This window comes from Rhinoraja longicauda, chromosome 16, assembly GCF_053455715.1.
Source record: "Rhinoraja longicauda isolate Sanriku21f chromosome 16, sRhiLon1.1, whole genome shotgun sequence".
NCBI classification, from domain to species: Eukaryota; Metazoa; Chordata; class Chondrichthyes; order Rajiformes; family Arhynchobatidae; genus Rhinoraja; species Rhinoraja longicauda.
This window is the reverse complement of record NC_135968.1, coordinates 6,177,206-6,190,003: the sequence shown is the minus strand read 5'-3', so window position 1 is coordinate 6,190,003 and position 12,798 is coordinate 6,177,206. Positions and strand designations below refer to the sequence as shown.

Sequence of the window (12,798 nt, the reverse complement as noted above, 5' to 3'; positions counted from 1 at the left end):
GTATTGTATTGTATCTAATGTTATTTTATTACTACCCCAACAGCCTTGCATAAATAAGTTACAGGGTAATAATGACGTCTTACTGAAATAGGCTGAGCCATATGCTGAGAAGATATACTTTAGTCCAGGTAAATGCGAGGTGATGCTTCGATACTAACGTGTCTAACGTGTCTAACGTGTCATACACCACGAATGTTAGAACCCCATTGGCGAACAGTCGAACCTTGAAGGTAGAAGCGGAGGTAAATTGTGTTCTTCATTAGTCGAGGGACTGAATACAACAGCAGGGAAGTTATGGTGAGTATTTTCAGTATTTTCTGTTTGCATTTCCTCATGTTCAGCATATTCGCCTCAGTCGGAAAATAACAACACACATTTGATTTTCAGCGAATGCAAATATTTATAAATACGAATGTAATTTTACATTTAGACTGCCATTATTTGATTATTTTGCCGAATACAATAAATGGATATTTCATCGCATCCTTTAGCTCCTTTCGGAAGCTTCTTTGAGTTACTGCGTAAATAAACGTATTGGTACAAGAATTTAACAACTGAAGCATATTTGCACCCTCTTGCAGTATATATCTGGGGTCACTGAAGCTGGTGATTTTATAACCAATGGTAAGGCGTTTGTAAGCAAATTTTACTACATTCGACGTCCACAAGAGGATGAAACTGCCCGAGATGGCAAAAAGTAAAATGATGGACTTCCTCCGGTTCTCCATCTCTGGATCACTTTGTTTCTCTCCGTTGCACTGCGCCCGAAGCCTCCTGCGCGCTTTACTCGCCGCTAGAATGAACCTGACAGTCAGAACGTTGAGGAGAAGTATCAGAATAAACGGGGTCCACGGTGTAAAAATACGATCTAACCAGTCAAATGCTTTCCACTGTGGTGAAATGTAACGGATTTCCTTCACTTTGCAATACCAGGGAACTGCGTCGATTACATACAGGGGTTCGTGCATAAAGTACCAGGGCACGCTTTTCAAACTTGCCACTGCGCACACCGTTGCTATGACCACAACAACCGTCCGCTCTGTGCAATATTTTGTTTTCATTTGCTGGCAACAAATAGCCACAAATCGATCAAAAGTGAAGGCGACTGTTATCCAGACGGAGCTATCCCTGGCTGCTTGGATTAAAGTAATGGAGAGACTACACACAGGCGTAATGGATAGGAAGCTTCCTGGGAAATAGATCGCAGGAATCCGGTTTAATAAAACAGCGGTGATAATGACTAAGAGATCCGTCACCGCCATCGACACTAGGTACTTAGTTATACATTTGGACAAACCGCATCTTCCTCGGGCAAGGATCACGATGGCCATTAGATTAACTATAAAAAGAGACAGAAAGAGAGATGAAGAGTATTATTAAGCGCAATTCGCACCGCATGTATTTGCAGCGACATTATACATTGAGAAGGAGTGGAGAATACAAAATGTGTTTCATTAAAAAATGGGTGGTCAATGACGTGAGCTTGGTAGACCGATGGACCTCTTCCCGTTCTTTATTTACTTTGCATTGGAAATGCTAAATTGTATTCTTTTGCAGCAAATTGTAGTTTGCTCTAAATTTTCATGGTGAGGGTTTGCAACAAAATGAAAAATTCCAATCGATTCGGGTTCGTGAATTACATGAAATAACGTGGCCTACTATAAACTATTTCAAAATATTGTTAGATAATGGCAAATTAAGTGGATTTTTTGTAGCAAGTAGAATACCCTTTGCTATATCTTTCAAAAATAAAGGAGCATGTAGGAGAGAGGAATGGGTGACATTTCGGATCGAACTATTTACTTACGTCAGCCATTCCCTTTCCCCTAGATGCTGCCTGACCTGCTGAGTTACTGCAGCATTTTGTGATACCTTCGATTTGAACCAGCATCTGCAGATATTTTCCTAATCAAATCTAGATTAGATTGGAAATGATTGAAATCTGGATTACACTGCTGCAAGTAGAATACATTTTCATTTAACACAGCCACAAAATGCTGTCGGTTCTCGTGGGACATGCAGCATCTCTGGACAGAAGGAATGGGTGACGTTTCGAGCCACTTACAATGAGCTAACATTGATTTATTCTTTTTTTTAAATTTTTATTTTTTTTATTTTTATTTTTTTGAAAAGCATATGTACAAATAGAAATAAGAAAAAACACATTTGTTACAAAGTTCTTACATAGCTTCAATTTTTAAATTTTTGAAGAGAGAAAGTAAAAATAAAAAAAAAAAACTATAAACTTGGGGAGAGAGAATAAGAGGGTTAAAAAAAAGGATCTAACAATAAAAATTAACGGGAGTAGATCCGGGAGACAATAACCACAGTTGTACAACCAACCCCTAACTCAAGTTTCAACTTTTAATTTAATTTTTTTATTTTAGTCCTGTGCCAAACCCATTTACTTTTCTAAAAATTCAATAAATGGAGACCATATTTTTAAAAATAACTCAGGTTTGTCGATTAAGGCAAACCTTATTTTTTCCAAATGCAGGGTCTCTGTCATTTCCGTAGTCCACATTTTAATTATGGGGGTTATTGGTTTTTTCCAAAATTTAAGTATTAATTTTTTCGCAGTTATTAGACTGTAATCAAGAAAATGTACCTGACTTACTGTAAAATTTGTAGTATGTTCTGATAATCCTAATATAATTAATTTTGGGTCCATATCTAATTGTTTATTAATAACTTTAGAAACTATTTTAAAAATCTCCAACCAGAAGTTTTGCATTTTTATACAAGTTACGAAAATATGAGTTAAATTAGCTTCTTGAATTTGACATTTATCACAAATAGGAGAGATACTAGGAAAAATCCTATTTAATTTCGTCTTCGAATAATGTAATCTATGTATTATTTTAAATTGTATTAAGGAATGTCTAGTATTCAATGAACATTGATGTATATGTTGTAAACTTTCATCCCATATATCTTGCATTATAAATTGATTCAATTCGTCCTCCCATGCTCGTCTATAAGATTCTGATGACGGAATGTCAGTGTCAAGGAGAGTAGTGTAAATAAAGGATATTAATTTATTTGAGTTATAATGTCGATTCAGGCATACATCAAGTGTTTCTGGACCTCTAAACTTATATTCTTGCATGTGTGATTTTACATAATCTCTAAGTTGTAAATATCTAAAATAATTATTAACATGTAATCCGTACTTCTGCTGTAAATCCTGAAAAGAGAGAAAAGTTCCCTTATGATATAGATCTCCCACCCTTTTGATTCCATAACTTTTCCATTGAGCAAAGCCTCTATCTAAGACAGATGGTTTAAAAGAAGGATTATTCGCAATAGGAAGGAAATCAGATAATTTACTCAATTTTAACGTAAGCTTTAATTGTTTCCAGGTACGGATAACACTATGTATAATGGGATTACCTCCATATGTTTTTTTATTTAAATTTATTGGAGCTAAGAGGATCGCACCAATATCGAATGGTAAACAATCCTCTTTCTCCATCTTTAACCAATCCGGTTGTTGATCAGAATCATCCAACCAGCAGGTTATATTTTTAATATTAACCGCCCAATAATAAAATAAAAAGTTAGGTAAAGCAATTCCTCCATTAATTTTAGACTTACATAAATGTCTTTTATTTATTCTATGAGTCTTGTAATCCCAAATAAAATTAGTAACAATTGAATCAATTTAAAAAAAAAACTTTTTTGGAAGATAGATCGGACTTGCTTGAAATAAGTATAGTAGCTGTGGAAGAAAGATCATCTTTATAGCATTACTACGACCAACTAATGATATAGGGAGTGTTTTCCAAAATTGGATATTTCTGTGTAATTTAGCGAGTAAAGGAGGCCATTTTAATTTAAATAAAGAAGTATATTTCCTAGTCACGTAAATTCCAAGATATTTAAACTTTTCATAGGCAATTTTAAAAGGAAATTGTTGAAGTATGGCCGGATTATGCTCCATTATTGGCATAATTTCACTTTTATACCAGTTAATTCTATAACCTGAAAATGAACCAAATTGAGTTATGAGATTTAATAAATTCGGAATGCTAATTTCTGGCTTTGTAATATATATTAATACATCATCCGCATATAAAGAAATTTTATTGGTTGTATGTTTAGTGTTATAGCCATGAATATCTGAATTTGATCTAATACTCTCAGCAAGTGGTTCTATAATAAGGGCAAATAAAAGTGGTGATAGTGGACATCCTTGTCTACAACCTCTAGCTAAATGAAATTTAGATGACAGCATTTGATTAGTTAATATCCTAGCTGTTGGGGATGTATATAAAAGTTTCACCCATGAACAAAAATTTTCACCTAGTTGAAATTTTTCCATCACTGAGAAAAGATAGGGCCATTCTACTTGATCAAATGGTTTTTCAGCATCCAGCGAGATGATTGCTAAATCTTCATTTAATAGTCTATTTGAATAAACAAGCGTCTCAAGTTGAAAAATGAATATCGTTTGGCTATAAAGCCTGATTGATCGGGGTGTATCAATTTATCTATAACTAGACTTAATCTCTGAGCTAAGATTTTCGCTAATATCTTCTGATCAGTATTTAAAAGAGCTATCGCCCTATACGAACCAGGGTCTTCAGAATCCTTATCTTTTTTAGGAATGAGGATTATTGTTGATTCAGTCAGAGTTTGTGGTAATCTCTGTTGTTTAAAGGCGTGACTATATACAGTTTGCAAACGTGGAGAGATCAAACCACTGAATTTTTTATAAAATTCATTATTTAAGCCATCAGGGCCAGGAGTCTTCCCATTTTTCATGGATTTAATGGTCTCTTCAACGTCTTTCATAGTTATTTCTGCGCCCAGTAAATTTCTATCACTCACATTCAAACCAGGAAGGTTACATTCCTGCAAATTTTTTTGCATCTGCGCAGAAGTATCTGTTATTTTTGATGAATATAATGACTGATAAAATTGCAAAAATCTCTGATTAATATCCTTAGGTAGTTTAAGCAAATCTCCATTTTCTGATCTAATTTTATGAATTGTAGAATCATCTTCTAATTTACGGAGTTGACGTGCTAGCAATTTCTGTGGTTTATCTCCAAATTCAAAATGTTTTTGTTTAGTATATTGAAAAAGCCTTAAAATATGAGCTGAGAGGATATAATTTAACTTATATTTGAGAGCTGCAATTTTATTATGTATTTCAATAGAGGGAGCGATGGCATTTGTTATGTCTAACTGTTTTATCTGACTTTCTAGGTCATTTTGTTCAGCTCGCTTCTTCTTGTTTTGAGACGCTTGAAAAGCAATAATACATCCTCTCACAAACGCTTTAAATGTTTCCCAAAGCAGGGACGCAGGTGTTTCAGGAAGGTCATTTGCGTAAAAAAAAGTCTCAAATTGCGATTTAAGATAGTCATAACATGCTTTTTCATTTAAGATTTGCGGATTAAATCTCCAATTAGTCTGTTTCCCCGTTACTCCTTGGAGTTTTACCCTAAATGTTAAAGGGGCATGATCGGATATAATAATATTATGATATTTTGAATTATACGTATAAGGAATAAGTTTGGAGTCCACCAAGAAATAATCAATTCTTGAATAAGTTTTATGCACAGGTGAATAAAATGAATACTCTCGGCCTGAAGGATTATCAATCCTCCAAACATCTTTTATATTTGCACTATTTATATAAGAGTTTAATAATTCACACGACTTGGATTTTGTTTTCCTTTGAGTTGAAGATCTATCCAAATAAGGATCTAATGTACAATTTAAATCTCCTCCAATTATCAAGTTATATTGTCCAAATTCTGGAATGGTATTAAATATATTTTTTTAAAATAACGGATTATCAAAATTTGGTGCATAGACATTCACCAATATCAATTTTGAGGAATATAGTTCTCCCACTAATATAACATATCTACCTTCAGTGTCGACTATAGAGGAAGTATGTATAAATGGTATACCCTTACGAATTAAAATAGCAACACCTCTTGATTTAAAGGGAAACGATGAGTGAAATACTTTATCAATCCATTTGCCTTTCAGTCTATTATGTGCTACATTTTTTAGATGAGTTTCCTGAAGGAACATTATGTCTGCATCAATAGATTTTAAATGTGAAAGTACTTTACCTCTTTTAATTGGTTCATTAACACCCTTGACATTCCAACTACAAAATGTAATACCTTTACCCCCTGTTTTCCTAATAGAATCTTGCATCTTAACCGATAAATAGTCTATAATAAAGCAAATGGTCTGGCACCCGGACTACAACATTTTTCTTGAATGAAGGGTGGATGATCTTTTGTACAACGTAGAGTGTCTCCCGGAAATATCTCCCAAAAGTATATAATTTCTGAAAAATGACATAGTAATAAAAGTTAAATCTAAAAAAAATCAATATATAAAAGGTTAAAAGAGTGCAGGAAAGAAGAAGAGACAACTAAAACTACAACTACAATTAGTGCAGTTAGTGTTAGCCACCCTAAGGTGGCAAAAAATCTAAGGACTTCCGTGAGATGTAAAAAAAAATTAATACTAGCTCCGTTTTTTAACAAAGTTATTGTTTGTTTTAAAAAAAAAAAAAAGAGAGATAAACGGGGCAGGCCCGAAACTAATTAGTCTATAATAAATCGATTTTTCTATCTAAGGTGTATTAATTAAGTATTCAAAGTAAAGTTTACATAAATCAAATATTACTTATACTTCTTATTAGTAATGATTAATAAAAACATATATGTTTTTTAATTAATAATTATTAGTTACGGTTAATATTCGTATAGTATATACACTAAACTTAAATCCTTGATCGTACATCCCCTTTCATGTCTCGTCTTCACACCTTGCCCTTACTTATCTCTTGTGTCTTCCTCTCCCCTGCCTCTCAGTATGAAGAAGGATCTCGCCAATTCCTTCTATTCAGAGATGCTGCCTGTCTCGCTGAGTTACTGCAGCAGTTTGTGTCTATCTTCGGTGTAAGCCAGCACCTGCAGTTCCTTCCTACACGTTTTGATCTATTTCGCACAAATGTTTGATGTTTTGGAAAAAAATAAACGTTTCCCATCGATTCGGGATAACGAATTGCATAAAATAATGGCGTATAAAATAAATTATTTAAACGTTATTTTTAGATAAAGGTAGAAGGTTGAAACATATCTGCTCTTCTTCGGAAATGCTACATTCTCATGAATGCAACAGGCAGAATACCTCGATGTATTTCGTGCCAGCAATAAATTAACTCGATTCAGGATTACAATCTACATAACATTAAGCGATTTACAATATGTTATTTCGAAGTGCTTTTTAGCTACTGACGGTGAATGAAACACATCTACTATCCACTGTAACAGAAAATTAGACTGCAGCAACTGGAATGCAACGCAATCAAGACGAGAGTACAAATATCAATTCCTGTTATCCATCAACCTGAGCACTGTAAATAACAACATCTCGCTGAACAGTTTCACCTGGAATAGCGCAAGCTGCAAGCGCAGTGTAGTAAACGGCGTACACGGCACCTCGAGGCGGAGCGTGCATTTTCTTTCTGCGAACGAAGTCTGATCCGGATCACTCAATCGGATTACTCGACATTCATAACAGCCCTTATTATATGCCGCGTTAATGGAACATTGCACCGCATCAATTCCGGAGAGGTGCAATTAGATAGAAGCATTGTTTTTCTGTTGAATTCGTCGAACCGACGGGGTGTGTTGCAACACAGGTTTTATTTAGACAATAGACAATAGACAATAGGTGCAGGAGGAGGCCATTCGGCCCCTCGAGCCAGCACCGCCATTCAATGTGATCATGGCTGATCATTCTCAATCAGTACCCCGTTCCTGCCTTCTCCCCATACCCCCTGACTCCACTATCCTTAAGAGCTCTATCTAGCTCTCTCTTGAATGCATTCAGAGAATTGGCCTCCACTGCCTTCTAAGGCAGAGAATTCCACAGATTCACAACTCTCTGACTGAAAAAAGTTTTTCCTCATCTCAGTTCTAAACGGCCTACCCCTTATTCTTAAACTGTGGCCCCTTGTTCTGGACTCCCCCAACATTGGGAACATGTTTCCTGCCTCTAACGTGTCCAACCCCTTAATAATCTTATACGTTTCGATAAGATCTTATCTCATCCTTCGAAATTCCAGTGTATCCAAGCCTAGTCGCTCATTCATGAAAGAAACAGCTTATTGCAATCGATTTGAGTTTCATTTTTTAATGCAGTAAAATGGATGAATGCAAATGCCATCTAGTTTTGAAAGCATGTTAACTTTTCGATGTACGGTGCCTATTAAATGACATCGTTATTTTTGTCAACATCTATCGCTTCGCGTTTAAGTGCGTGACATTTCACTCAACAGACTAAAGTACAGTAAACACTCGCAACAATGGACCACACGGGGAGATGGTGTCCGTTATTACAATTTTTCCGTTATCACCGAATAATGGGATAATATTAACAGTACCGCTGTTCGATAAAACGCAAATAAACATACACTACACTACAAACAGTAAAGGACAGGAAATACACAATACCTTGGCGGCGGCTCAGTGGCGCCGCGGCAGAGTTGCTGCCTTGCACCGCCAGAGACCAGCATTACGGAGACATGCAGGGTTGTGGTTTGTCCAGGTTCTCCGGAGAGAAATAATGGGTGAAAAGTCTGAAGAAGGGTTTCGACCCGAAAGGTCACCCATTCCTTCTCTCCACAGATGCTGCCTGTCCCGCTGAGTTAATCCAGCATTATGTGTCTATCTTCCGATAGAACTAGTGCATAGGTGATCGCTGGTCGGCACGGACTCGGTGTTGCCACGCTCGAAAGGGTCGAATGGCCTACTCCTGCACCTATTTTCTATGTATCTATGTTTTTTATGTTATGCCTCACTTTGATGTGCATATATTTCCCCCACTTTCCCGTGATCAATTCCGCTGCTCTCCGTCCACTTCCACCCACATTCCCCCCTCATGCATAGCTGTTCACTCCTCTTCTCTCCTTTTATGATACCATTTTGTCTCTTTTTCATCTCTATCTTTTGACCAGCCCTGAGCCAATCAAACTACCTTCACCTGCTTCCGCCTGGCACTTGTGTAGGACGCGACTGTAGATGCTGGTTTAAAACGAAGATAGCACAAAAAGCCGGAGTAGCTTAATGGGTCTGACAGCATCTCTGCAGAAAATGAATAGGTGACCTTTCAGGTCGAGAACCTTCGAGAGTCTGAAGAAGGGTCTTGATCCGAAACGTCACCTATTCCTTTTCTCCATCGATGCTGTCTGACCCGCGGGGTTACTCAAGTTTTTTTGTGTTTATCCACCAAGCACTTGGCAGACTTGGTTCCTCCCTATCTCTCTTCTCCAGCTTTCTCCACCTACGGCAATCAGTCTGATTCCCACCCAGAGCGTCGCCTGCCCATGTCCTGTTGAGATGTTGCCTGACCCGCTGAATTACTCTAGCAATTGTATTGTTTTAAACGCACACCTGCAGTTCATTTGGTCTCCTTGAGGCAACATTTCCCAACCATGTTGATGCCACCAATTTCATTGACTCGAATCGTTAGAGTCATGGAATCTTACAGCGTGGAAACAGACCCTTCAGCCCAACTTTCGCACACCGGCCAACATGTCCCAGCTACATTAGTCCCACCTGCCTGCGCTTGGTCCATATCCCTCCAAACCTGTCCTATCCATGTACCTGTCTACATGGTTCATCTGCTTAAACGTATCATACGAAGATCACCCTTCCATTTACCTGCATAATGTTTTCAGTTGGTCACGGAGCATTGCGATCTGAATAAACCCTCGCCAGACATAGACACAAAAACCTGGTGTAACTCAGCGGGACAGACAGTATCTCTGGAGACAAGGAATAGATGACGTTTCGGGGCGAGACCCTTCTTCAGACTGGTTACAGATAAGGGAAACGAGAGATAAAGTCGGCGATGTGGAGAGGGAAAGAACAATAAATGAAAGTAACGATAATATAGGAAACAGGCCATGGTATGCTGTTTGTAGGGTGAAAATGAGAAGCGAGTGCGACTTGGGCTGGGGAGGGATAGAGAGAGAGAGAGAATGCCGGGTCTACGTGAAGTGAGAGAAATCAATATTCATACCACTGGGCTGGACGTTGCCCGAGGGAAATATGAGATGCTGTTCATCCAAATTGCGTTTCTCTTCACTCTGAAATGGTGGAGACCGAGGACAGAAAGATCTGGATAGGAATGGGAAGGATAATTAAGGTGTCCAGCAATCGGGAGATCAGGTTGGTTCACGCAGGTGGAGTGAAGATGTTCCGCGAAACGATCATTCGCATCTTCTGCGGTTGCAGGGGAAGGTTTGGAGGGGAAGAAATTAGTTAACCATGGAGTTTCAGATGGAACGGTCTCCACGGATGGCGAAAAGGGGTGGATATGGAAAAATGTGGCTAGTGCTGGGATCCCGTTGGAGGCGGCGGAAATTTCGGAGGTTGTGTGCGATTGCTAATGGGATGGAAGGTAAGGACCAACGGAACTCTGTCTCGATTGCGATTAGGGGGAGGTGGGCAAGGGCGGGGCTGCGGGGTACCGAGGAGACACAAGTGAAAACGTCATGATGGGAGAGGGGAACCCCCGGTCCCTAAAGAATGAGGACATCTCAGATGTTATAGTATGGAACACCTTATCTTGGGCGCAGATGCGGCGCAGATGGAGGAATTGGGAGTCGGGGACAGAGTCTTTGCAGGAATCAGGATGGGAACAGGTGGAGATAGTTGTGGGAGTCTGTGAGCTTATAATAGACGTCGGTGAAAATTCTATTTCTTGTGAAGGAGACTGTGAGATCAAGAAAGCGGCGGGAGATGTGGGGATGGTCCAAATATATTTGAGTGCAGGATGAAAATTGGTGGTGAAGTTGATGAAGTCCATGAGTCCAGGAGGTAGCACCGATGCAGTCATCAATGTAACGGAGATAGAGTTCGGGGATAGGGCCAGTGTACGCCTGGAACAGGGATTATACCCTACAAAGAGGCAGGCATAGCTGGGGCTCATGCGGGTGCCCATAGCTGCGCCTTGGAGGAAGTGATGCTCCGCTAGGCGGAGTGTTAGTAGAGGTAAATTTGGATGTTTCTGCAGTCGAGGAAGTAATGGGTGGCTTTAACGCCTTGCGGTTGAGGGGTGGACGTGTAGTGTGTGGAGTGTAGAGTGATTGAATGCCCATAGTAAAGACGCGGGAGTGGGGGCTCGGAAAGCGAAAGTCATTAAAGAGAGGAAGGGCATTTGAGGACGGAAGATTTAAGAAGGGAGTAAGTTCAGGTGAAATAGCAACCGGTGTGAGAGGGAACGCAGGAGGATGAGGGGAAATATCCAAAATCATGAGAGGAATAGATCAGGTAGATACACAAAATCTTTTGCCCAGAGTAGGGGAATCAAGGACCAGAGGACATGTGTTCAAGTTGAAAGGGAAAAGATTTAATAGGAATCTGAGAGGTAATTGTTTCACACAAAGGGTGGTGGGTATATGGACAGGTATATGGATAGGACAGGTTTGGAGGGATATTGGCCAAACGCAGGCAAGTGCGACGAGTGTGGTTGGGACATTGTTGGCCAGTGTGGGCGAAGGGCCTGTTTCCACTGACGGGTACTGATTGTATGGACTTTCTATTTTCTCCCCGTGACCTGCGTGGGTTTTCTCCAGGTGCTCCGGTTTCCTCCCACATCCCAAAGACGTACAGGTTTGTATGTTAATTAGCTTGTTCCCAGTGTGTGTAGGATAGCGTTACTGCGCGGGGATCGCTAGTCGGTGCCGACTCGGTGGGCCGAAGGGCGTGTTTCTGCGCTATTTATGTAAATTAAACTAAACATGGCGGCACCACTGTGCTTCCTTCGGTTCCCTCTCATTTACGTTCAGCCCTTGTCTGTTTGGGAATAACCACTTTCTGGGGATCTGGGAGGACGACAGAATGACCAAGAAGGCTACGCGGCGAGACGCAGTGAATACGACAAAAGAAAGGAAACCAAACACGAAAGCTCAACTGGTTCCAAGATAAGGAAACATCCCCTCTGTCTTCACGACCTTGCCAGTTTCCTGATCAGATTCAGCGGATACCTCAAACCTTTTTTGATCTCCTCTCTGAATCTCCTCTGAGTGCCGGAGTAAATGCAAGTGTTGGTGCAGCAGCTCAGAAGCTGCAACATATTCCCGCTTTCCTGAAGAATGAACCGCGGGTCTTTGGCGTTAGAACCCGTCGAGTAATTGTTCTTGGTAAATCGCACGAAGAGGAAGTTCACGACAAACGTCGTCCACAATAGCATGAAACTTCCCGAGATGGTGAAGAGCAGTATGATTGAGTTTCTTCGGCTCTGCACCTCCGGATCACTCTGCTTGTCCATGGTGTTATGGGCTCGGAGTCTCTTGCGGGCTCGGTTTGCCAACAGAATGTACTTGACGGTCATAGCGTTGAGCAGCAACATCAGGAGGAAGGGAAAGCACGGATTCAGAAAGCGGTGGATCCAGTCATATATTGTCCATATCAGTTCGGAATAAAAGCTTAATTTAATGTTACAGTACCAAGGGGCCCCCTTAAGTATATACAAAGGCTCATAAACAAAGTACCACGGCAGGTTTTTGATACAACTCACAACGCAGCTTGTTCCTATAATCACACCTGCCACTCTCTCGGTGCATTATTTTGCTTTCCATTTCAGGCAACAAATGGCTATAAAGCGATCGATGGTGAAAGCGACCGTGAGCCAAACTGAGGTGTCTCTAGTCACGTACTTTAGAACGATTTTGAGGCTACAGACGGGAGTGGTGGAGAGAAAGAAAACGGGGAAATAAATAATACACATCCGGTTGAGTATCACCGC

The 12,798-nt window shown here is 39.7% G+C and overlaps 1 protein-coding gene across 1 annotated transcript; it reads right to left on the bottom strand.

The window, feature by feature from the left end:
• Positions 1 to 437: 437 nt before the first annotated feature.
• Positions 438 to 12,384, bottom strand: LOC144600801 (putative G-protein coupled receptor 139). The gene is made up of 4 exons (XM_078412693.1): positions 12,038 to 12,384; positions 7,390 to 7,507; positions 1,484 to 1,511; positions 438 to 1,339 (listed from the first exon to the last, which is right to left on the bottom strand). Exons 1-4 carry the CDS (start codon positions 12,382 to 12,384, stop codon positions 438 to 440), a joined length of 1,395 nt encoding a protein of 464 aa, XP_078268819.1.
• Between the last annotated feature and the right edge of the window lie 414 nt (positions 12,385 to 12,798).